Source organism: Gopherus evgoodei, chromosome 7 (assembly GCF_007399415.2).
Source record: "Gopherus evgoodei ecotype Sinaloan lineage chromosome 7, rGopEvg1_v1.p, whole genome shotgun sequence".
NCBI classification, from domain to species: Eukaryota; Metazoa; Chordata; order Testudines; family Testudinidae; genus Gopherus; species Gopherus evgoodei.
The window spans coordinates 124,802,202-124,825,400 of NC_044328.1; the positions used below are offsets into that span (position 1 = coordinate 124,802,202).

The window sequence follows — 23,199 nt, forward strand, 5'->3', positions numbered from 1 at the left end:
CAGGGTGATGTTTGCATTTTTGCCTTTATATCCAATATTTGTCCAGTGCCTTTGTCTTGGTCTCTTGATGGGTAACGATGTTCAAAAGCACATTTTCTGTCTGGCTTTATTTGTTAAGATGTTGTTTAATGATCATTAGTTTTTGTTGTAACACCACCTACAGCTTCTCTTGTTCATGATCTGTACTGTTGTAGTGTCTAGACTACATCTCTTTGTACAAGGCGCTGTACGAGCATGCAACAGTGAGATGATCCCATCACAAAGCACTTACTGTGGCAGATGTGCTCTTTCAATATTACTATTCAGTATTACGCACTGGAAACAAGTGTGTGTTAGCAAGACTCTAAAGCCTGGTCTACACTGCACGGGGGTTGGGGGGGGAATCGATCTAAGTTATGCAACTTCAGCTACATGAATAACGTAGCTGAAGTCAACGTACTTAGATCTGCTCACCGCGGTGTCTTCACTGCGGTAAGTCGACTGCTGATGCTCCTCCGTCAATTCTGCCTGCGCCTCTCAGTCCAGTGGAGTACCTGAGTCGACGGAAAAGTGCTCGGTGGTTGATTTATCACGTCTTCACTAGATGCCATAAATTGACCCCTGCTGGATCTATTGCTCCAGCAGGGTGGTATTTAACAGGGACAAGCTGAACCAATGTAAACCAGATTTAAAACAGTGTAGACTATCCATACACACAAAGTTGCACTGGTTTAACTCAGTGCAACATCATTCCTGTAGTTAAATGGGTGCAACTTCTCTGTGAAGACAAAGCCTTAGTTGTGCTACTGCATCCACATGCAAGCATTTGCACGTCTGCCACGCGTGTGTGTTTTCAGTCTTGTTTCAAACCAGTGGCGGCAGCTGATTGTGCACCTTGTACTCAGTCATTAAGTAAATATTTCCATTCACCCACTCACAGAAAAATAGACCTGTTCTGCCATTTATCATAGGCATGTTTTTCTGTCACCGAACATTTGTAATACTAAAAATAGTGTGCTCTGCAGACAATTCAGTGAGACTCCTGCATTTCTTCTGCAGTTCCAAAAGCAGAGAACGAAGTCCCTTCTCCAGCCTCTTCACACCACAGCAGCAACCAGCCAGCTTCCCTGACGGAGGAAAAGCGGACCCCGCAGGGAAGCCAGAACTCCTTAAACACTGTGAGCTCGGGCAGCGGCAGCACCAGTGGCATTGGCAGTGGCGGGGGCGGGGGAAGCGGCGTGGTCAGCGCAGTGGTGCAGCCGTACGATGTCGAAATCCGCCGGGGAGAAAATGAAGGCTTTGGCTTTGTGATCGTGTCCTCAGTTAGCAGGCCCGAGGCAGGGACAACTTTTGGTAAGTCTTGGGAATTGTCCAAGCACCTTCAATGAGATGACAAAAGTTTGAATGCTGTGGTGCAGTCAAGAGTAGCTAGGATCTAAATAATTTAAAATTGATGAACAAGCCTTGATTTTTGTAATTAATAACTTAATTGAATGCTGAGCATTAGTAGGTGTTTGCCTCCTGGGTTTTGCTCAACAGTGAATTAAAAAACACAGAGGGATATTGTAAACACCCCACCACCAGTGCCAATGACTGGTACTCCTTGGGTGCACTCCAGGGTTAGTTTGCAGCGTTGTGTTAACCACGTGCCCTGGGTTGGATTGTGCTGGTCCATCAAATAGCAGGGGGAACCTGTGAAGAAGGAGCGAACGATATTGCAGGATGTAAATAACTGAATGATTGAAATCTTGCCCCCTGTTGTCAGTGGAGATTCAGTTCATTTAAAAATAGCAACTGTTACACTGATTAGCTTTTCTTTCGATTCGTAGGGATGTTCTTGGCTCACCATAGGGGGATGAGCAAGCTGATATCTGGAAACTGCTAAAATGTTAGTGGTCTCCATAAAATCAAAAAGATAGCTCATCTCCTTAAGCTCCTGCTGCCTCCTTCTCCAGACAGACACTTCATTTGAATGGTGGAAAAGGAGCAGCTGACATGACTCTGTCCTGTATGCTGCTATAATGAATTTGGTCACCTGTGCTTTCTTAAGAGAGGCCAGTGTGGGACGTGGGTCAGTATAGGTGCACCTGCATGCATCTTTGAAGAACCCCTTCCGAGCCATTTGATTCTTGCCAGGAAGATGTAATTCTTTCTGCATAGCTAAAGAGGGTATTTTTGAAAACAACAATTAACTAAAGCAATGACAGAGCATGGGGATGGCATTTATGTGGAGATGTAGCATGGAAGGAAGGTTATGATGGAAATAAATACCCAGCATGAGTCCATGGCAATATTGGCTTCTGTGCTCAGAGGAGTATAGAAACTACCCGCCTCTGCATGTGCACTCCCAGGACACATCCCCAAAAAAAAGAACTAGGGAGGTGGAAAAGAAGAGGCAAGAGCGGTAGCTCCTACTTCTTCCATCACGACCCGGTGTAAGCAGGGTGGGCAACCAGGCCAAGTAGACTGTACCAGCCTATGCAACCTGCAATGGAGAAGTGCCTCTCCTGGCTTATATCTGTACTAGCCTTTTCTCCCTAGAAATTTGCCCACCATTGCTAACAGTAGTGAAAGCACCTAGCAGAGTGATGGTGCCTCTAACTACAGGATTCTTGCGAGAGTAGTCATTCGTAGCAATGGTAAGAGGCTGCTACAGATGGAAATTCTAGGGGAACAAAGAGGTCATGAAGACAGTTTCTCTGGTACAGTCCATCCCAAGCTCCTTTTGGAGGAGGGCAACCCCATGCGTCCCTCAGTAACGTCAAATACTCAAAACTCAGTACAATTTGGGCCTAGACATTTTATACCAAACACAGTAATCTATTAAAGTGTAAACTGAAATATGGAGAGAGATTTTATGTACTTGAAGTATTTAAAATATATGGTAAAATAGACATTATTAGATGTGAGATATACTGTACTTTTTTCTCCGATAAAGAATTTTGTCATGATGTAAAAAGTTGTTACTTGCACCAGAAATGTTAGCAAAATGAAAGCTGCTGTTATATAATTTCTGTAGAGTTTTCACAGTGATATGTTTTGACCTTTGACTTTTCCTTGAATTTTTGAGTACACTGAACTGTTTCCTAATATTCTGCATGAGATGCTTGTCCTGAGCTATGCAGTGCTTGCCTTGTACGTGTAGTTTTTTGGACCTCTCAAATGGGTTGGGTCTTCAGAGATGGGCCAAAACTGATTCAAAAGCTTCCTTGGTCATCTGAGCTCAGTCATCTGATGATCAGTAAATAGGGTAGACTGAAAACTGAATTTCTGATTTTAAATGCCCACAAAACATACATTGAAATGAGCAGTCCAGTGATTGTCTGTATGAGAGAGGAATTTGCTCACTATTGAGAATACCATCCCATTTATAATAATCCTTACTGCTGGTGATCAGCGTTCATTTCCCACCTTGTCATATCCCCCCGTTTTTTTAGCCCTTTCTTCTTTATGGTCTTTTTGGTACTGTAACCTATGTAGCCGCATATATCTCTAAAACTACTAATAAAATAAATGATTACAGCATATATGCAGAACTGCCTTTTGGGGGATGAATGTATTCCAGTACAGAGTTGTCACTGAGTGCCTCACAGTCCTCATGCTCCACTTATCACATGTTGCATGTCTGGGCTTGTCTGCAGTTTCAGAAGCTAGATGGTTGGTTTGACCTGAATTCTGTCTCCTGTAGCCTCAGTTCTACAAGATGTTGAGTATCCTCCAATCACATTGATTTCAGTGGTGCTCACAAGGTCAAGTGATTGTGTGCTGTGGGAAGACATTTCTGAGTCTGTAATGCATTCCTCACAAAATGCTCTTGCTGTGTCCTCTCTCTTAGATATTTGGATTGTTCTGCCTGTGGTTTTAGAGCTATTTAAATCAGGAGTGCCTCATTTCCCTCCTGTCTTCCCCCTTCCCCACCCACAACCCTATGCCCTTTAAGATCATAAAATGGGAAGAGTTAACAAATGATTATGAGGAGGTTGGTGGTATCGAGCAGGTCAGGTATGTCAGGCTTGGCCCATCTCTAGTGGTCCTGCGCCTTGCCTAGTGCTTCCTTTGTTCACTATGGAAGAAACAATGCCTATTGCTTACCCGTGCAGCATTGATAGAATAGATCTCTGTGGTTAAAAGGGGAGTCACACTCCTTACAGGCATAGGAGTGATTATCTTTCTAAATTGAGAAAGAAACAAAACATTGGCAGAAGCTTGAACAGCAGCTGGCTGAGATAAAGACGAGAGATGCTGACTGATGTAATCTACAAGCAGCAAGGTTGTGTTTTCTACCAGCAGTTTCAAGGTTGCAGTACAAAAATAAAACCTCAGTCAGGTTATTTTTGGACTGCTGAGTGCAGTATAGTCTCCTCAAAAATCCCACCATTTGTAACCAAATCACTGGTCAGAGTTTTGGTGGATTAGCTATCTAACTATATGAAACACATTCTTGTAACCGTTCAGGTGAAGCACTTTGCACTCGTATAGTTGATGCCAATGTTTTGAACAGTGGCAGCAATGCTATCCTTTAATAACTTTTGCTTGATGCATTAATTAATTAACCCTTAACTTCTCTTTTCCCCTTTCAAACCCTTTTTCTCCTTTTCGCCCCTTCACCGCTGTCCCATGTATGTAAACAATTAAAAACAAAAACAAACCAATACAAAAGCAGGAAATGCATGTGTGGGCATGCCTCACAAATAGGTCGGATAATTGAGGGGAGCCCTGCAGACCGCTGTGGCAAGCTGAAAGTAGGAGACCGGATCTTGGCTGTTAATGGATGTTCCATCACCAACAAATCGCATTCAGATATCGTCACTTAATTAAAGAAGCAGGAAACACTGTTTAGTCTGCGCATCATTCCAGGGATGGTAAAGTATATGCTCATTTCTGTCTTATCAAATGTTTTATTTCTCTTTGGCTTTTCATGTCACTTTGAGTTGCACAGACGTGGCAGGTTTCCATTCTCAACCCACCAGACTGGGAGTTAGCATTAAGAAGTTGTGCCACCATCATACAACCATGTCTCTCCTGCCCTGCTCCCCTTCCTATACTGGAAATCAGCTTTTTTAAAAAAACAAACAAAAAAAAAACCCACGAGGTGCCAAAGTCTGGTCAGAAATTAAAATCCCCTCCTCCTGCATTCATTCAACTGTCTCTTTATAACTACCTTCCGTAAATGAGACCCACATCTTTGTGGATTTTGAAACTTTATTTGATTTTTGCAGTGATAATGCTGCGTTAGAAAATTTGGGAGAGGATTCATGCCCTGTAGGCATGGAGTCCCTGAGGTTTTACATATACACAAGCAGGCTATATGCAAAAGAGATCACAGAAAGGGATCAACACATTGTCACGATTTAAGCCGTTTGAAAGAAGCTTTGTTTTTATTCGGGGCACGATGCTTTAGGAATTATCTCAGTGCAGTTTGAAATGCGTTGGCTCAGTGATTTTGGTTTCTTGAGGTGCTCACAACTATTGCTTCAGGAGTGACGCCTAGATGGGGTTTCATTGCCCCGAAATTTTATTGTCCTGGGAATTACTTAATGTGGCTGATAGCTGGGGCTAGCCCTGGTCATAGCTGGTTAAAAACAATGAATGGATGTGCACCGTGCCCGGGGCCTTAGCAACACAAAACGCTTAGTTTGTGGCAAGCTGTGGTGTAAATGTACCCAGCTAGGGGCTAAGGAACTGTTAGTGAGAGACAGCAGGATCTACACACACTGTGCATGGGGTAGAGTTACACACCCCTGGTTGCTGCAAACTAAGTGTTCACGCAGCCAAGCCCTAGGATTGAATTGGGAAAAACTTTCCCAAACCTATCCCTGACCTACCATTAAGAACAAGGCATAATGTTAGGGATATTTCTATAGTAGGATAAATCATTATGGTTCTGAATCCCTTATATTTTATTGATTCACAGTAAATTGTATGCTCTGGATTGGGGCTGCGGTCTAAATTCTCCTCCTGTTCATGTCAAGCTGAATCAATGTTTATAATATTTGACGTCCTGATTCAATTCTAATGAGCGTTTTGAGAATCATGCAATATATTATTTGCAGTCCAGAAAACTCAATTAAATGGAGAAAGAGTGCAATTAAGGGAATATTGGCTCAAATAAGATAGCCCATTGCAATGAAAACTATTAACATGAGGTTTTTTTCACTCCACAGTCTGACTGGAAACATTGTGCTGTCACTTACGCTTCGGTGTCTATCACACAAGCTATGTTGAACTCTGTATCTATGGAACAGACAGTTTATGGCAGTGAATATTTTTAGAGAGCTGGAGAGAAATTATGAATTGAGCCAGAGATTTTCAAAGGAGCATAAAGGAGTCACATGTCCAGTTTCCAGTGGAAAAATTCAGTGGTGCCTAATTCTCTAAGGGTATGTCTACAGTGCAAAGAAAAACCCATAGCACCGAAATGTCCTCAGCCCAGGTCAGAGTGCTCGGGCTGCAGGGCTAAAAATAGCTGAGCAGGTGTTCCCTATTGGGCTGGACCCTAGCTTCCAAGACCCTCCCCGCTCTTACAGATTTCAGAACCGGGAGGCTCCCAACTCCACTGGAATGTCTAAACTGCTCTTTTTAGCCATACCGCACCTCAGACTCAGCACCACAGGTTTTCTTTGCAGTGTAGACATACTCCAAAACTCCTTTGACAGCACAACCTCGAACCATAAATTCATGCCTTACCCAGAAGCCTGATTACAGTGCTTGTAGTTACAGTAAACTGATGAAGACCAGAACATATCTGTCTTTATAAACCACTTATATTTAGGAAGAGATATTATGTACATTTCAGGGCTTTTTCCTTATATTGCTATGCAGCAGGTCAAACTCTGTGTGATCCTCTGCAGCTTCCAGTGAATTGAGTATTCGTGAATAATGAAATGACTATAAATCAGATAGGCTGGACTCTGAACTGGCCTGTATGTGCCAATGTTGAATAGAGACCTAGAGAAAAGTGGTTCATTACCTTGTTCCGGCAACGGAATAAAAATTGAGAGACGTTGACATCTGAGTTATAAAAATCTTGAATGGTTTAAGCATCTTCAAGTAAGAGAGGATTTCCTCTACCACACACGTACTCAGCCAGTCAGTGTGTGTGTGTCGGAAACATGCCAGCCATGTGCACCCAAACACACATAAGAGGATTATGGGAGACACAATATACCATGTTAATGCTAGTTAAGCTGGGGAGAAAGACGCGCAGGCAATGCACAGCTAAGGCTGTGCTGAAGGCTTTCCACGCTGAAAGGAAAGAAAGACAAAGGAGTGCCAAGTAAGAAGGGAATGATCTTTACACTGGTGTCACTGCAGAATTCAGGCCTTTGTTTAACTTTCACTTTGCAGTTCAAGGTAATTTGTCAGTTTTACTCAGCAAGCATTCAACAGTCATGGTGCAGCCCCTCTCCTCCCCACCACCCCCAAAAAGGAGAGATTTGCATTTGCTATAAAATCATGAGGTTTTTTAAAAAATCCATGTTGGGTTCTTTTCATCTGCCTTCTGGATCTGGAGCCTTTAGGGGTCATATTTTCAAGCTTTTCTCCGCAGCCAAAGATCATGAGAAGATCACAAGTGTTGGCATCACTTACTAATGAAATGAAAACTTTTTAAAGTTATTTTTACTGTGTGATCCTAGGGCCTCTGAGAGAGTCCTACAGTTTAAGGCCAGAAGGGCCAACAAGCCCATCTAGTCTGACCACCCTGGATATCACAGGCCACCAACAACATCCAGCGCCTGCACACTGAGCCCAGCAACGAAAATGAGACCAAAGTATCACAGCCCACAGGGGAGACTATACTACGCTGCACTATGGGCAGAGAATAAGAGGGACCGAGGTGCACTAGTGTCCAAGCCAAGAAATGATTAAAAAGCATCTGTATGTATGTATATATGTAGATAAGTTCTGTCTCATAAATACTTGTATAGTGCCTATTGAGGTCCATGGGAGTTGCACATATCTATCCAAGGGCAGAATTTGACCCATATTTAGATAGTTATTTTGATCTTTACTAATTTAAGCCCTGATCCTGCATGGTCTTAACTTTACACCTTCCTGAGTACTCCCACTGAAACTGGCTGAGAAGGCAGTGGGACTGCTACAGTATATCCAGCCAGTCGTATGCATAAATCTTTACAGGTTAGGGGGAAATGTTTAGTACATGGGGAATAAGTTTGTATGAGAACAAAACTGGAAGCAATGTCTGTCTGTTTCATCCCTGAGCCTGAACTTGAAGTGTTGGTTGGTACCTGTTGAGTTAGCTTGACTTAGCAAAGCTTTCTGATGGTGGCAGTTGAGAGAGCAATCTCTGTTCTTAAAGGTGATTTGAGGAGATCTGTAAAAATTTGCAAACAGCCTTTTAGCAACTGATATAGTGGTTCTTACAGAAATTAGTAAAACTAGACAACCTTTAAGTCAATTAGATAGATGTCTCTTCTCATTTCAAAGCAGGGAGGGCAGTAGAAATTATTCAGAGAGGATGCTCGCCTTGTATCTTGAGTCTTTTTATAAAAAGTTAGTAAAAATACTGCACATCTGTTGACAATTACTAACTCTTATGCTAGTATGGTCTAAAATAGACTCAAAACCGTGTCATAGAATGTCATCAGTACCTAAGATGTATTGTTGATCTACTTGGTATTCTTCGCTTGACCTCCTAAGGAACAAGGTTATTGTATTCTGTTTGTACCCAGTCTCCATGTCATACCAAAAGGCAGTGGAAGGTATATGTGGCTTTTATGCTGTTTGAATTCAGTACAATTTAGAAACAGTTTATTTTGGGAGCAGATTGTAGCCTCAGGGATGCGCAAGTGAATTAGACAGACCATGTTGTCTTAAATAAACAACAGTTCTTTAATGCATCAGTGCCCACAAGCAGGAGTGTGTGTTCTGCGCAGAGGCTGGCTGGCTGGCTCCAGACAGCATCACCCCCAACAGTACAGTTCGTTTTACTTTACTTTCCTCAGCCTCTCTCAAACCACACCCACTCAGTTATTGGGGAAAGGGACATCTGTTACGAGGTGTCCTATAGTTTAAAATAAATAAACCAATGCAATAAAATACAATCCCAGCATTAGATACACTTCCAGAAAAAACTTCCAGCCATCATCTTCAAATCACTCTTCTTCTAGTTGAGGCACATGCCTTCCATTAATGCAACCTGGCATTATAGGGAACTTCCCTCGAAGTCACCAGGGGAAATACTAGAAGACAGAAGTGTAATGCAAACAAGTCCAGGCAGGAAAGAAGACCTTAGAGTGATTGGAGAACCAGCGGTTTTATTTGTTTGGTGTTAACTTGGACTTAAAGCCGAAGCTAGTCAAATTCAGACTAGAATTTTTAACATACCTACACATTTTTTAAAAGTGAAGATAATTAATCATTGGAACAACTTACCTAATGACTTGGTGGATTCTGTGTGACTCAAATTCTTTACATCAAGTTTGAATGTCTCTCTAAAGCTCTAGCTCAACCAGAAACAATGAAGGCCTGGGGCAGGAATTGCTGGATGAAATTCTCTGGCCTGTGTTTATACAGGAAGTCAGACTAGATGTTCATAATGGTCCCTTCTTACCTTAACATTGATGAATCTCTGAATGAAAGTTCATTAGCAAACTGAGAGTCAGTGCAGACAAGGTTAACATAATCAATAAGCTCAGCCATGTTAGATCAGGGTTACTTCAGATTGTAGCCCTTCAGAGGAATGAAAATAGCCCTCAGGCCTCCCATCCAGCCGGGGGAGGTATGCCATTTTTAGAACGACGTGGGATATGTCTACACAGCAGAAGCTGTTCATGGGCTCGCCGACCTGAGCTAGTGTGAATCCAGCTAGTGCAGGTAACGCTAGAAGTGATGCCAATGCAGCATAGGCCTCAGAGCGGGATCGCGAGCTCAATGATACCCAGGGTCCGTGCTAGACTCTCACTGTTCACTGGTATTGTTACCCACGCCCACTGCATTCATGCTAATGATTTCTAAGAATACCTCCGGGTATTCAGTGGCCTTCACCTTGCCAGCAAGGGGAGGATATGCCTTGGATAAAAATCACGCTTTAAGCAGTGTTCTCTAATTTTCCCCACACGTGTGGAATGGATTTTATGTGCACCAATACGGAGGAGATGTGTGACACATCACCTCCATATTAGTGCACATAATAAAATCATGTGGTGTGGGGGCGGGGCCAAGGGGTCTGGAGTGTTGGAGGGGGCTCTAGAGCTGGGACAGGGTTGAGTGTGGGGGGGGGTGGTGAGGGGCTCCAGAGGGGGCTGGGGATGAGGGGCTCAGGGAGGGGGCAGAGGGGTTGAGGTGTTGGGGGGGAGGGCTCCGGGTGGGGCTGGGGATGAGGGGCTCAGAGCTGGGACAGAGGGTTGAGGTGTGTGGGGGGGTGAGGGCTCCAAGGTGGGGCTGGGGATGAGGGCTCAGGGCTGGGACGAGGTTGAGGTGTGTGTGGGGGGGTGAGGGCTCCAAGGTGGGGCTGGGGATGAGGGGAGGGCTGCGGCAGAGGGTTGAGGTGGGGGGATCCAGGGTGGGAGTGGGGTGCAGCAGCGGAATGGTTAGATGGTGTTGTGAAGCTCCAGGGGGCGATCCGGGGATGAGGGGCTCAGGGCTGGGGCAGAGGGTTGAGGTGTGTGGGGGGGGTGAGGGCTCCAGGGTGGGGCTGGGGATGAGGGGCTCAGGGCTGGGCAGAGGGTTGAGGTGGGGGGGGGAGGGCTCCAGGGTGGGGCTGGGGATGGGGCTCAGGGCTGGGCAGAGGGTTGAGGTGTGGGGGGGGAGGGCTCCAGGGTGGGGCTGGGGATGAGGGGCTCAGGGCTGGGCAGAGGGTTGTGTGGGGGGGGGGGGCTCCAGGGTGGGGCTGGGGATGAGGGGCTCAGGGCTGCGGCAGAGGGTTGAGGTGGGGGGGGGCTCCAGGGTGGGGCTGGGGATGAGGGGCTCAGGGCTGCGGCAGAGGGTTGAGGTGGGGGGGGGGGAGGGCTCCAGGTGGGCTGGGGATGAGGGGCTCAGGGCTGGGGCAGAGGGTTGAGGTGTGTGGGGGGGGAGGGCTCCAGGTGGGGCTGGGGATGAGGGGCTCAGGGCTGGGGCAGAGGGTTGAGGTGTGTGGGGGGGAGGGCTCCAGGGTGGGGCTGGGGATGAGGGGCTCAGGGCTGGGGCAGAGGGTTGAGGTGGGGGGGGGCTCCAGGGTGGGGCTGGGATGAGGGGCTCAGGCTGCGGCAGAGGGTTGAGGTGTGTGTGGGGGGGGGAGGGCTCCAGGGTGGGGCTGGGGAGGGGCTCAGGGCTGCAGAGGGTTGAGGTGGGGGGGGGTGAGGGCTCCAGGGTGGGGCTGGGGATGAGGGGCTCAGGGCTGGGGCAGAGGGTTGAGGTGTGTGGGGGGGAGGGCTCCAGAGTGGGGCTGGGGATGAGGGGCTCAGGGCTGGGCAGAGGGTTGAGGTGTGTGGGGGGGAGGGCTCCAGAGTGGGGCTGGGGATGAGGGGCTCAGGGCTGCGGCAGAGGGTTGAGGTGTGTGGGGGGGAGGGCTCCAGGGTGGGGCTGGGGATGAGGGGCTCAGGGCTGCGGCAGAGGGTTGGGGTGCAGGGGATCCAGGCTCTGGGGTATGGCCAGGGATGAGGGGTTTGGAGTGCAGGAGGGTGCTCCCGGGGCTATGGCGGGAGAGAGACTCCCCTGCTCTGTCTCCCCACAACAGCACCTGGGCTGGGGGGAAAGGCTCCCCTCCCTCGGCCGCAGCAGGTCCAGGCCAGGCCTGGGTACGGGTCGGGGGAGGGGAAGCCCGGCTGCGGCAGGTCTGGGACGCCCCTCCGCGGCCGCAGCTGGTCCCAGCTGGGCGGGTTTCCTGAGCACCTGCATGGTGCTAAATATGCTGCTGCATGGCCTTGCAGCTTATGGGGAACTTAGTATATAAGTACTCTGTATTTATTATTGGTAAGACAATAACTACCTACAGTAGGGGAGAAGTCTTTTTAAGACCGAGATTTTCTGTAAAGGTAATCCTAGATATTACTGCTGTATTCATTGAATCAACAGTTATCACTGCTCTTGACTACAGGGAACAGGCTTCCATTTGTATTGAATATCATGTGTTCCCAGTGCTTTTGGTGATTTCTGTGCTCAACGTGTTTGTTTAGATTAGCTTCAGAAATCATAACAATCGTAAATGGTGGCTATATTAATTTGTTGTGATTTCCCAATCAAATGTCATTGAAACTCTCAGCACTTGCTCTCATATAAACATAAATATCAAATGTCATCTTTCAGAGTGTACAACTGGTTCCATCTATTAGAACCACTTTAAAGATGCCTTTTCCTCGAAAATACTCACTTCTGCAGACTTCCAAGTGAGCGCTTTCCAAAATGGCCAAGCAAGGAGGAGTTGAAAGATTTTCAAGTCCTTTTCACTTACTGGTGACTGTAATCGTGTAGATAGGAGGGAATTTCTCTCTGTGTACGAGTGTTTCTTGAGCTCATCCCTTAACTTTCGTCAATAGTGAATTCAGAGTGCATCCTATAGTTTCTAAAGCTGTCCATCCCACTTTCAGTAAGGCTCAGTATAACATACACTTACAGAGAATGCATAGGATCTGTGATCATGGACACGTAACATTGCAAAGGGCCTAATTTCGATCCAGATTCCAAACACTCACCGTGCTTCAAGTGTATTTGTATCTGAGTGTATGGCTCCTTTTTTGCCCCCAGTCTTTCTCGTTTGTGTCTGGCCCAAAGCTATTAAGAAAATCTGTAGCAGCGCAGAAAATAGGAACCAAGTCTCTCATTTTTATGACTTAGCTGCAAATCTATCTTTTCTTCCACTTGCAAAATTCATATTCCAAGCCTCTTCCCAAAATGGGCTCAGACTCCAGCCCTTCCTCCCAGAAAATTAGTGGGCATTCAGATCAGGGTATTGGGTTGGATCACAATTGACCTAACTGCTCCTATTGAAGTCAGTGTAAAACCCCATAAAACCCAAAACATCTGTCAGGGATGGGCTAAACAGTACTTAGTCCTGTCGTGAGTGCAGGGGACTGGACTCTTGAGGTCCCTTCCAGTTCTGTGCTTCCCTTAGAGCAGAGTTCGACCAATGCTGAGGACTTTGGAAATCTCACCTTCAGTTTTTGTGTGTGTCTGGTACAAGTTACGCCACTCCAAGGGAATGTATTACACTGAGCATAGAATGTGCAATAGACCGTATTTTAATGAACAATAAGTTTTTGAACAGCACAATTGGTTAAATATTAGAGAGAGATGTGGAGACATGTTTTTGATCACGTCCAATGTGTTAAATCAATAGAAAACTGCCAATGTCATCAATAAATTTTAGATTAGGCCTTTATTCGGTATATCCCATAACAAAAACTTTAAAGGTACAGATTCAGATGGAGACAGTATTGACTACATTGTGGTTTATGGACTATTTTAGTGTTTCTATAAAAAATAACCCAAATGCTCTTCTGACTTTTGAAGTAATTAAGATTTGGCATATGTGTTGCTGATCAAGCAACAAAACATTCCATGATCCTTAATTAGCCTATACTTTAAAAAAAGATTAACGTTAGCTCTCAATAGCGAGGTTGATAATGGAACACATCTAGCCCAAACTTCCTGAATATTTTTCTGATTTACTTGTGTGCCTTTTCACAATTACTGCTCTCAGAATTTCCTTGAGATTAATGAAAATGCTAATGAAATTTGGTTACTGGAGAGTAAATCCAATTTACATAAAAATATAAAATTCATTACTTTAGTGGGACATCTTGCTGTACACAATTTACATTTACCAGTTATTTCTGATTCAGGTGTCCCATCCCCAACCTCTTGATTTTTCACTGGTAATGGAGTTAGAGATAATGTCTTGAACATTCAAGAATTTTCTTTGTTATTGAAAGCGCACAGAATACAGTAACAGCAGTGACACGTTAGTGTTTAAAAGACTTCCTGTTATAAGGATCACAGGGTTAGGCTGTAGTGGAATCTTCTGTATCTAAGGCAACCACTAGAAAAGTCAAGCAAAGAGGACTGTCAACCTCATGTAAAATTCCAATGTGCAACTTTTGGTTAAAAGCCCTTGCAGATGTATAGGTGCAGTGCTGTTGCATGTGGCTGCATTTATAGAAAGCTGAGAGAAATTCTATCATCTTTATTTTCCTATATTATTTTCTTTATCAAAGGCTTTCTATATATTTAAGGGGTTTGGGGCAATCATTGCACAGTGTGTGTTGAGATAAATACTTAATCGCTACCTAGTAACAAAATTCTCCTTTCAATTGCTGGGTTTATTAAAGATGAGCCAGAGCGTTTCCCTCTCAGGCACATTCTTAAAAATGTGTTTGATACTTCCCAGTGAAATCCCATTGCAAAGCATAGATTTGTCTCTGAATGAATTATCTGATTTAAGATCTTTTCTCACAAGAAACACCATTTTGTTTTACAGAATCCTCCAATGCTACTTTATTGACCAACGCTGAAAAAATTGCTACGATTACAACCACACATACTCCTCAGCAGATACTCCAGGAGCCCAGGTCAGCTAATTTTCTTTGAGGCGAGCATGTTGATGGTGCTATTTCTTTGGTTACTTCTGAGTCATCTTCATTTCCCATGAATTGTTTTTTTATCCCCCCCGCTCTTCCTCTGTCTCATTCATTTCAACAGGAACAACACAAAACCAAAACAGGAATCCCAGTTTGATTTCAAACCGCCTCCAGCAGCACAGGTAAGGGATGTCTTTCTGATTTGCTTGGATGACCATGCAAATGTGGTTCCAGTCTGCTCAAGGGTTGTGCTTAAAGTGTTCTCCCTAGAAATTTCTCTTGTGAGGCTAGATTCCCTCCTCCAGTTTGTCTGCGAAAGAGGGATCACTGATTAGAGTTTGATATGCGTTGATGTTGTTTCATATGACAAACACTTCAAACACAGAGCTGCATCAGAATTAAAAACAAAGACAACTAAATATGTTAAGACAGTAATAATTTATGTGTTTGTTTACTGGAGTGTGTTCTCTGAGGAGGCTAGCCTGAAGGTGTTACTGTGCACCAAATGACAGATTCAGAGGACAAAAGAGAAAAGAAATCAAAGTTTGATAAGAGGGATATAGCATGGGTTCTTTGGGTTTATCATAGTATTGGCCACAGCTAATAACAGAGAGATTATCTCATGGATACTTCCCCTCCCACTGGCAACTGCAGTGATAACCATTCTCATTACTGATTGCTAAGCATCTTTGTGGTAATACAGCAATTCCTCTGCTGTAGAGAGAAGAATTGCATGCCTTTTCAGTAGTCTTGAATAGAATGTGCCAGCGTCTAACAAGAAGGAGTAGTTAGCACCAGGGGACCAAACAGCTCTTTGCAGACCATTAACAAACACCTTTGAATCACAGTTTGGGTCTTTAGGAGCAACGAGAAGCCTTTGTCTTGTATGTAGATATATATTTTATTAGGACGATTTAGTGTCCATTGTTAATATTTGCCAGGCCCGGCAACAGTACAGAGTTCAACTTCTTGTTCAGTTCTGTACAAATTGTCTTCCCTCCAGCAGGACCAAGATTTTTACACCGTTGAACTGGAAAGAGGATCCAAAGGATTTGGCTTTAGCCTGCGAGGTGGCCGAGAGTATAATATGGATCTCTATGTATTGCGGTTGGCTGAGGATGGTCCAGCTGAGAGGTGTGGAAAGATGAGGGTAAGTACAAAAAGAGAGTTGGGGACAGCAGGGGGGAATCTATTTGCAACAAAATGAAAAGACATGAGAAAAAGGCAGTAGCTCCTTTTAATCTCTGTTATCTTGCTTAACAACCTGTCCGTAGCTCGCTTCTGTCAGAAGCTGCACTTGCTCCATATGTTGGCTTCTATTTGACCCCCGTCTTTTGAAGCTCATCAGTTGCTGACCAAATTGCAGCCCTTACACAAGACATTATCCCCATATGTTAATGTTTCAGTTTTCTTCAAAATATGTAGCAAGGTCATGCATGAAAGAAAGTGTGATAAGCTGCCATCTTGGCCAACACACTGGCAACTGAACCAGGAACCTCTAGAGCTGAAAGTATGAGCTGCTACAGTTTGAGCTCAAATTTCCTAGCTGGGCATGTAACAGACTTAAATGCTCTACGGGTGAGGTACTGAGAGGAGCCTGCATAACATGCACTCACTAGTGAGTTACTAAAGTATTGCATAATTTGTCACTGTTGTAACCCAGGATGTCACGTGCTACCTCTACCGACCCTGTGTGTGCAATACCTTGCTGTGGTAGGTCTAATTTAACTGTAGGTTGTCAGCAGTCCCATTCATTCCAGCAATTAAGCATATGCAAAAATCTTCATGGGATTGACTGAGAGGTTCTCAGAGAAGAGGTCTTTCATTTTTTTTTTAGGTCTGCAGACAGCATGCACACCTGTGATGCTGTTTGTTTAATACCTGTACAACCAGTGTATTCTCTTCTTCCAAAAAGTAATGTAAGAAATGTTAATATTTAGAAAGATTTTTTTAAAGGGTAAACCTATAGCACCAGATAGCTGATGTAACTCAACATAGTTCCACTGTAGCCAAAGTGCCAATGGTCTATTCCACAATCTTTGTTTTCCTTTCCTGATCAGTTCTTGAATTTCTAAACTAGGCTAACTGACTCAGGCCATGCATGTACATTCAAGTGAGAAAAGTTCCTAGACATAAACCAATATGTTAAATACTATGTTCCCTTAAGTGATATACTCATTCTTCTGCTGAAGGCCTGATTTTAATCCTAGATTCTGCTCTTTCGTCATGTTGACAGATTGGTGATGAAATTCTAGAGATCAATGGGGAAACTACCAAGAACATGAAGCATGCTCGTGCCATTGAACTGATTAAAAATGGTGGCCGCAGAGTCCGCCTGTTTCTGAAACGTGGAGATGGCTCTGTACCAGAATATGGTGGGTCAAACTATGAAAACATTCCTTTCTTTCCTGGCATCACTCCATGAATGATTTGTCTCAAGAGCTGAAGCAGGGATGCTTTTTGTTTTCCTTTCTCACCAGTGTCTTGCCAACCTTTGCAACATATGGTTAATTGCCTCGCTTGTGCTGAATTTTCTACACGTTTCATCCTTTGCTTGCTTCCACGGACTTGGGCACAGTGTGTAAGGCAAGACCATCAAAGCAGTATTTTTGGTGATCAGAACCAAAAACCGTATTGTCTTGTCCAACCAAACAAGGAGTTTTACTGAGCTGTGCCAAACTTTCTCTCAGCAGTTGAATTATCTCAAAATAACTCTCTTCCTCTAATCAATACCAAATAAAAAAAAAGGGAATCCTGAATTATTTTGAATCAGTAATTTATTGTTGGGCTTTTTCCTTAGTTTTTCTGTATCCTTGGGCATGAATGCAAGAAAGCTAATGGGTTTTGCCTTCAGCTAATATGTAAATATTTATAAAGTTATTTCAAAACGTTTATGCAAAAATAGGTGAATTTGGCCCTTCCGGGTCCTTTTCCCCTCTTAAAATATCTGTTGGTATCAGGTCATTAATTTGTAAATTCTGAAAAGGTTAGGAGGTTATGAAAAGGTTTCTAGAACCTGTCTTGAGGGAAAGGTGCTACTTTTCCTTTTCTGTTGATGTTTGCAGTAGAAGTCCTTTTCTATACCTGTCTGTTGGAGCTGATTAGTGAGAGTAGTGAGTGGCTTAGCATAGTGTTCTGTTTAATATTATTATTATGCCTTATTTATTTTAGATAATTTTTGAAAACTATGCCCTCAATGTAGGGCTACTCCCAACCAAAGTTCTTTGAAGTTTCTATAGAAACTGATATTTGAAGGGATGTTCTTTATACTTTTTTCCCCCTTATCTGGGATTTTGTTGTGTCAGTAAGTTCTAAGTCTTTCACTACATTACCTAAAAACAAAACAAAAAACAACATTCCGCACAATTCATGAACTAGGTTTTTTAATTTACTGTACCATGTAATATAAACTGCCCACCAGAAGGTTGAACAATAGAACTGAAATTATGTAATGTTTTTTCTACTTTTGTCTTTTCCTACTCCTTTCAATCTACAGTACTGTATCATATGCTAGACGTCGTAAATGTCCTGTAAATTGCGAGCTTCACTTCTTAAAGCATATGTCTGCTGCACTGAGGCTGAAAATCCAATACTAGTTTTGTTTTGGCTAATAATACATTAAACTGCTAAATATATAGTTTTCAAGCAAGTATTTAACATGCAGCGGCTGCACTTGTTATAAATAATTAAATACACACACACACACACACACACATTATATATATATATATATATTTACACGCATACACATTTGTAACATTTTGGGCTTAATTTCTTCATTCGCAAGTGATTACTTGAATAATGTGAAGTTCCAGTATCTTTCAGAATTGATTGGAAAGTGCTCCTATCTGAGGCTGTATATTTTTGTAATGAGCTTTGTACTTATTTTTAATGTTGTGGTCTTTGGTGGACTTTATTTTTTTGTTGGTGTTTGATTGTTAATGGTTTTTCTATGACATTCTGTGTCGCTGTCCCAACTGTCTTTTAAAATTGATGCATCCGTTGTCTGGGTTACTGAATCACCTTTTAGATGTCTAATTATGTCACTATAATAACAACTGTCATCTTTGCAGCCTTACTCTTGGGTGATGCCTAGACAATCATACTGGAAAAATAAACTTTCTTTATCCTAAGATAAAATATGTAGATATTTTTTCTTTCATTTTTGTTACGGGGAATCTAAATTTTCTACTTTTCTCTTTCTCTCTCTCTTACTTTTCTTGGTGCTGGGCTCTTCCTTCCTCAGCGATGATACCTCCTAATATCGCTGCATGTATGAGAAATGACAAGCTCGGGGAGCCTTGCTTCTACCTTACGGGCCATAATCAAACTACGGTTTGTAGCTAAAATCAATATTAGGTGTTTCTGTGCTGTGGCCTAATTCCCTCATATTGCTTTCCGCTTTGCTATATTTTTATATGTACAGCAATTCATTCTGAGCCCCCCGTGTTCTTTGAATTGTAAGTACACTACCCAAACATGTTTGAAGCCTTGCTCTTACCTTGTGCAATAGCCAGATTACAAAAAAGCTGTGGAAAAATGGGGTGGTCCTTCCACACCTAGAATTTAAAAATCAAACCAAATAAACTCCCATGCGTTGCCACAGTGTTTTTCATCCGTAACTCATAAAAATAATGGCCCGTGCACAAAAAAAATTGATGAGAGAAGTTTAAATAAAAGAGCTTGCACACAAGAAAAAGGAAACTTTTGAGTATTTAGCATGTGTGTTGTGGGAGAGTGGGGAAAAAAGATTCTGGATTGCAAAGTGGTTTGTTAGCTCTTCAGTCATTGTCATCAAGACCATCTACTGTACTTAAAGTAGATGACTCTCCACACTGGAATTCAGGACGTGTGCTAAGTACTTATTTAACATTAGCAGAGTTCTTTAAAAAAAAAAAAAAAAAAAAAAAGTAAAAAATCTGCATCTCGCATTGAGTCAGTGCAACTACTTCAATGTTTTGCCATAAATGTAATAAATCATTCATACGCATCAGTTACGAATGATGTGAGTAATTTTAGCTTAGCAGCAGCACAGCTTCTTTGCTTTGCAATTTGGCGTATGAAGGTCGTTCAGATCTGTTTTATGGCAGTGAAATAATTAACAGGAGAATTAGGTGTTAAATCAAACTCATCCTATGTATTAGAATATCTTTCCATTTTTTTAATAAGAAAAGATCATAACTTCTATTGTCATTTAAATTGTGGTGAAAGCAAAACTATCCCACTACTATTTCATAATGTAATAGGACTAAATGAGATTTAGTAACACATTTGAAGTTCTTGAAAAATGGAAATTACATAATTTATAGTCTCATTAAAATACGGTGCTATAGGTTCAAACCATACCGATCAGTTATATTATTTTATACTTGTAGTCATTTAATGAAACGTCACACAGACTATAACTCTTTCTAAGAAGGCATTTCTTTAAAAATAATTTTAAAAAGTGATAATCATTTCCTAAAAGGCCCTTCTTTTTGGGAGCAACATCCTTTTAAAAACTGCAAACCTTCCTTTTTTTCAGTAGAAACCACTTATTTTAATCTAAGCATTATAAATTGGATCGAGGGAAAATATAAAATCTCCCATGATGCGCCGAGCATAAAGATGAGAGCCGCTTGGACTAAAATAGAGCTAATAAAGAGAAGCACCAATACTAATCTCACTGTTTGCAGTTACACTTAAATTAACAAATGCTTCAGTTAGTCTTCTGCTGACTGCTTTAACAGTTGTTTGCTTTTGGCACTAATGAAGTCTGAAGAATCATAAATGGTGTCAGAACTGGAATAAGCCATTTGTACCAAACAATTTGCTGTTGTTGTTTTTCTTCCAGACCCCAGCAGTGACAGGAACAGTCCCGCCACAGGTTCACAAAATATATCGGAAATGAAAAACGTGCCATCTGACCGACGACAACACCCATCATTGGAGTCCAGTTATCCACCAGATCTTCACAAATCATCACAACATGGGGACAAGCGGATATATGTTAAAGATCCAAAAGGCAGCAGAGAGTTTAGCAGACAATCCAATGAACACCACACTTGGAATGGAACTTCTCAAAACAATGATAGTGTAACAGGTAGAAAAAAGGACAGGTCACCAGGAAGGAGACGAGATAGACAACCAGAGAGAACGGTGGTAAATGGACAAAAAATGAAATCTCCTGAAAAAAGGAGGGAAGGGACAAGAAGTGCTGACAATACTTTGGAGAGGAGGGAGAGACATGAGAGAAGGAGAGACCTTTCTCCCGAAAGGCGAAGAGAAAGGTCACCAACTCACAGAAGGGATGGGTCGCCAAGCAGGCGAAGGAGGTCACTTGAAAGACTAATGGATCAAAGAAAATCACCAGAGAAGAGAAGAGAGAGCTCACCTGAACGGAGGGCAAAGTCAACTGACGGAAGAAGGGAGAGGTCACCAGACAAAAGGATCAAGGATGAGCGAGTCAGCCACAGAGAGAGGGAAGAACACAGTTTGAAATATGATACCAACAAAAGACACCCCCCTGAACAGAGAAGGAAACCCTACAAAGAGTGCAGCACTGATCTCAGCATCTGAGGTACTCATCTGATGCACAGAGCCACATTCCAGCCTTTATATAGTGCTGAAGGCTCTAAGAAGAGGGTAATAAAGCTGAAATTATCTTAGTTTCTTATATGATGAAATATCAGATACCTGCTGATCCTATGAATAGCAACAAACGTTTTACGCAGATGAAATCTTATAACAAAAATATATACAAAATGTTGTGCCTGATGTATAATATTAAAGAAAGTATTTTTAAGTGTATTTTTCTTTAAGTTACTTGCCAAATGGTCCTAAAGGATTATACAAATTTTGTTTCTGCATATTCTGTAGATTTCTTGAGATTAATTCCTCTATCAGGCCACTTCCCCTTCTCTCCCATAATTAAATGGGGACAGCCAATAATATAAGATAGTTAGAGGATTTTTTTTTATAAAGGGTAAAGAAGGAATTAAAATGTGCATATCAATTGGATTGGAGAACTCCTGCTGAAGGAATGAAAAAAGGGAAAAAAAAAAAAAAAAAAAGTTCCTAAAACGACAAGAACTGTTTGAAGAGACTGTTGTTTCAATGAAGGATATTTATACAAAAACCCACACAGCACAAGATGACTTATGATAAGGAATTTATCGTTTGTTCCATGAGCAGTTTGTACATTTAGGCCCCCTCTCAAGGATGTGTGAAGGCAAAAGACTGGTAGCGGCCATATCTGTGTAACACACAAAGGTTGACTCTCAATCTCTCTCGCTAATCTCAGCAACACTTACGATATTCCGTTAAGAATGTGCCCCCGGAGCCCTACTCAACTACTGGAAGTATATGGACAGAAATCTGAGCCTGTCCAGTATTGTTTGGTCTGCCTTGCAGAAGAGTAGTGCATTGGGATACTGGGGTAAAGACAGTGAAGTTTGAGGGGAATGAGCTGTCGCTTCACAGGGCAGATTTATTCCTTCTGCTCAGGCTAAACCCGTGGGCTTTTCGTATTTTGCCAAATTGGAAATCTTTGTGTCTATACATAGATAGATAGATAGATTCAAGTTTTATTTTACTGGTTCATTCCTACTGAGACGAAAAAATGAGAGACCTGTCAGAGGCACATAAGGACAGAGGCAATCAGAAGAAGGGTCTGGTTGTGAAAGCCTAGATGCTGGTTATGCTGTAATTTAGAATCTACAAACAGCAGCAAAAGGAAAAAAATGCAAGTTTCAAAGCTGTATTTTTAAGTTTGCAAGTTGTGTGGTAAGTCTGCTGTAGTATTGGATAAGATTTTAATGGATTACTGCCTAGCTGAGCCAAAAGGTTTGCCATTACTGTTGGACCACTAAAGTAAACTGCTGCTTTTTACAGTGCATTGGTGTATACATGTATACTGTTCCACATTTTCCATACGAACACAAAAACATTGCAAGTCTATCACTGTTGTTGCCATGGTACTGTAAAAAAAAAACAACAACAACAAAAAAAGAGAAGATGGCCAATCGTGTGTACAGAGTTTAAATTGTAATTAATAGAGCCTGTTGGAAAAAAAATAAAACTGTTGCCTTTTTCTTGTATAAAAGAGAATTATGATGAAATTTAGCTGTCAGGAATGTGATAAGTGTTTATATTTCTGAAAATGGAACAAATTGATTCATGGGAATATATTTTAATGTAAACTGAATCAGGTATGTAAAGCTGTTTTCAAATGGGAGACTATATAAGTAATTCTAAAGCTTTTGTTGGTTTGGATCTCATTTCTTTCTTCATGGTGGGCCTGCTCGTGTATTATTCAGCACTTGTATGCAGTCTGTTCTTCAATCATCATTTCTTGCAATGTGCTAGAGACATAATGCTCTTTTCTGTCTTGATGAAAAAGCAGTATGTGGGCCAATCTTTTTTATAAAACACTATGCATATCTACATACTACATTGTTCATAGCTTTATTTGAATTATTGGGTTTATACATAACATTAGTATAAGTAGACGTGGACTTACCCAGTACAAGCTTCTTTCCTTGGAACAGACACAATGTATATGATGTAGCAACAAAGAAGGAGAAAGTCTGTGAATGCTATTTTTATTATCAAATAAAGTTTTCTATACAAAGTATGCAGATGAGTATAGTGGTAAGATTAAGAGAGCCACACCCTTCTAGTTACCCAAAATTGTCTAAATTATTTAACGGTAGATGTTTATTTC

The 23,199-nt window shown here is 42.3% G+C and overlaps 1 protein-coding gene across 1 annotated transcript in view; it reads left to right on the forward strand.

The window, feature by feature from the left end:
• Positions 1–22,736, forward strand: part of MAGI1 (membrane associated guanylate kinase, WW and PDZ domain containing 1) — a 503,504-nt gene extending 480,768 nt beyond the window's left edge. The window contains 9 exon segments of the mRNA XM_030568462.1: positions 1,039–1,332; positions 4,640–4,669; positions 4,672–4,841; position 6,359; positions 14,396–14,486; positions 14,617–14,677; positions 15,502–15,645; positions 16,732–16,870; positions 20,329–22,736. Coding sequence (XP_030424322.1) covers positions 1,039–1,332; positions 4,640–4,669; positions 4,672–4,841; position 6,359; positions 14,396–14,486; positions 14,617–14,677; positions 15,502–15,645; positions 16,732–16,870; positions 20,329–21,053 — 1,655 coding nt within the window. The 3' untranslated portion in view covers positions 21,054–22,736.
• The last annotated feature ends 463 nt before the right edge of the window (positions 22,737–23,199 follow it).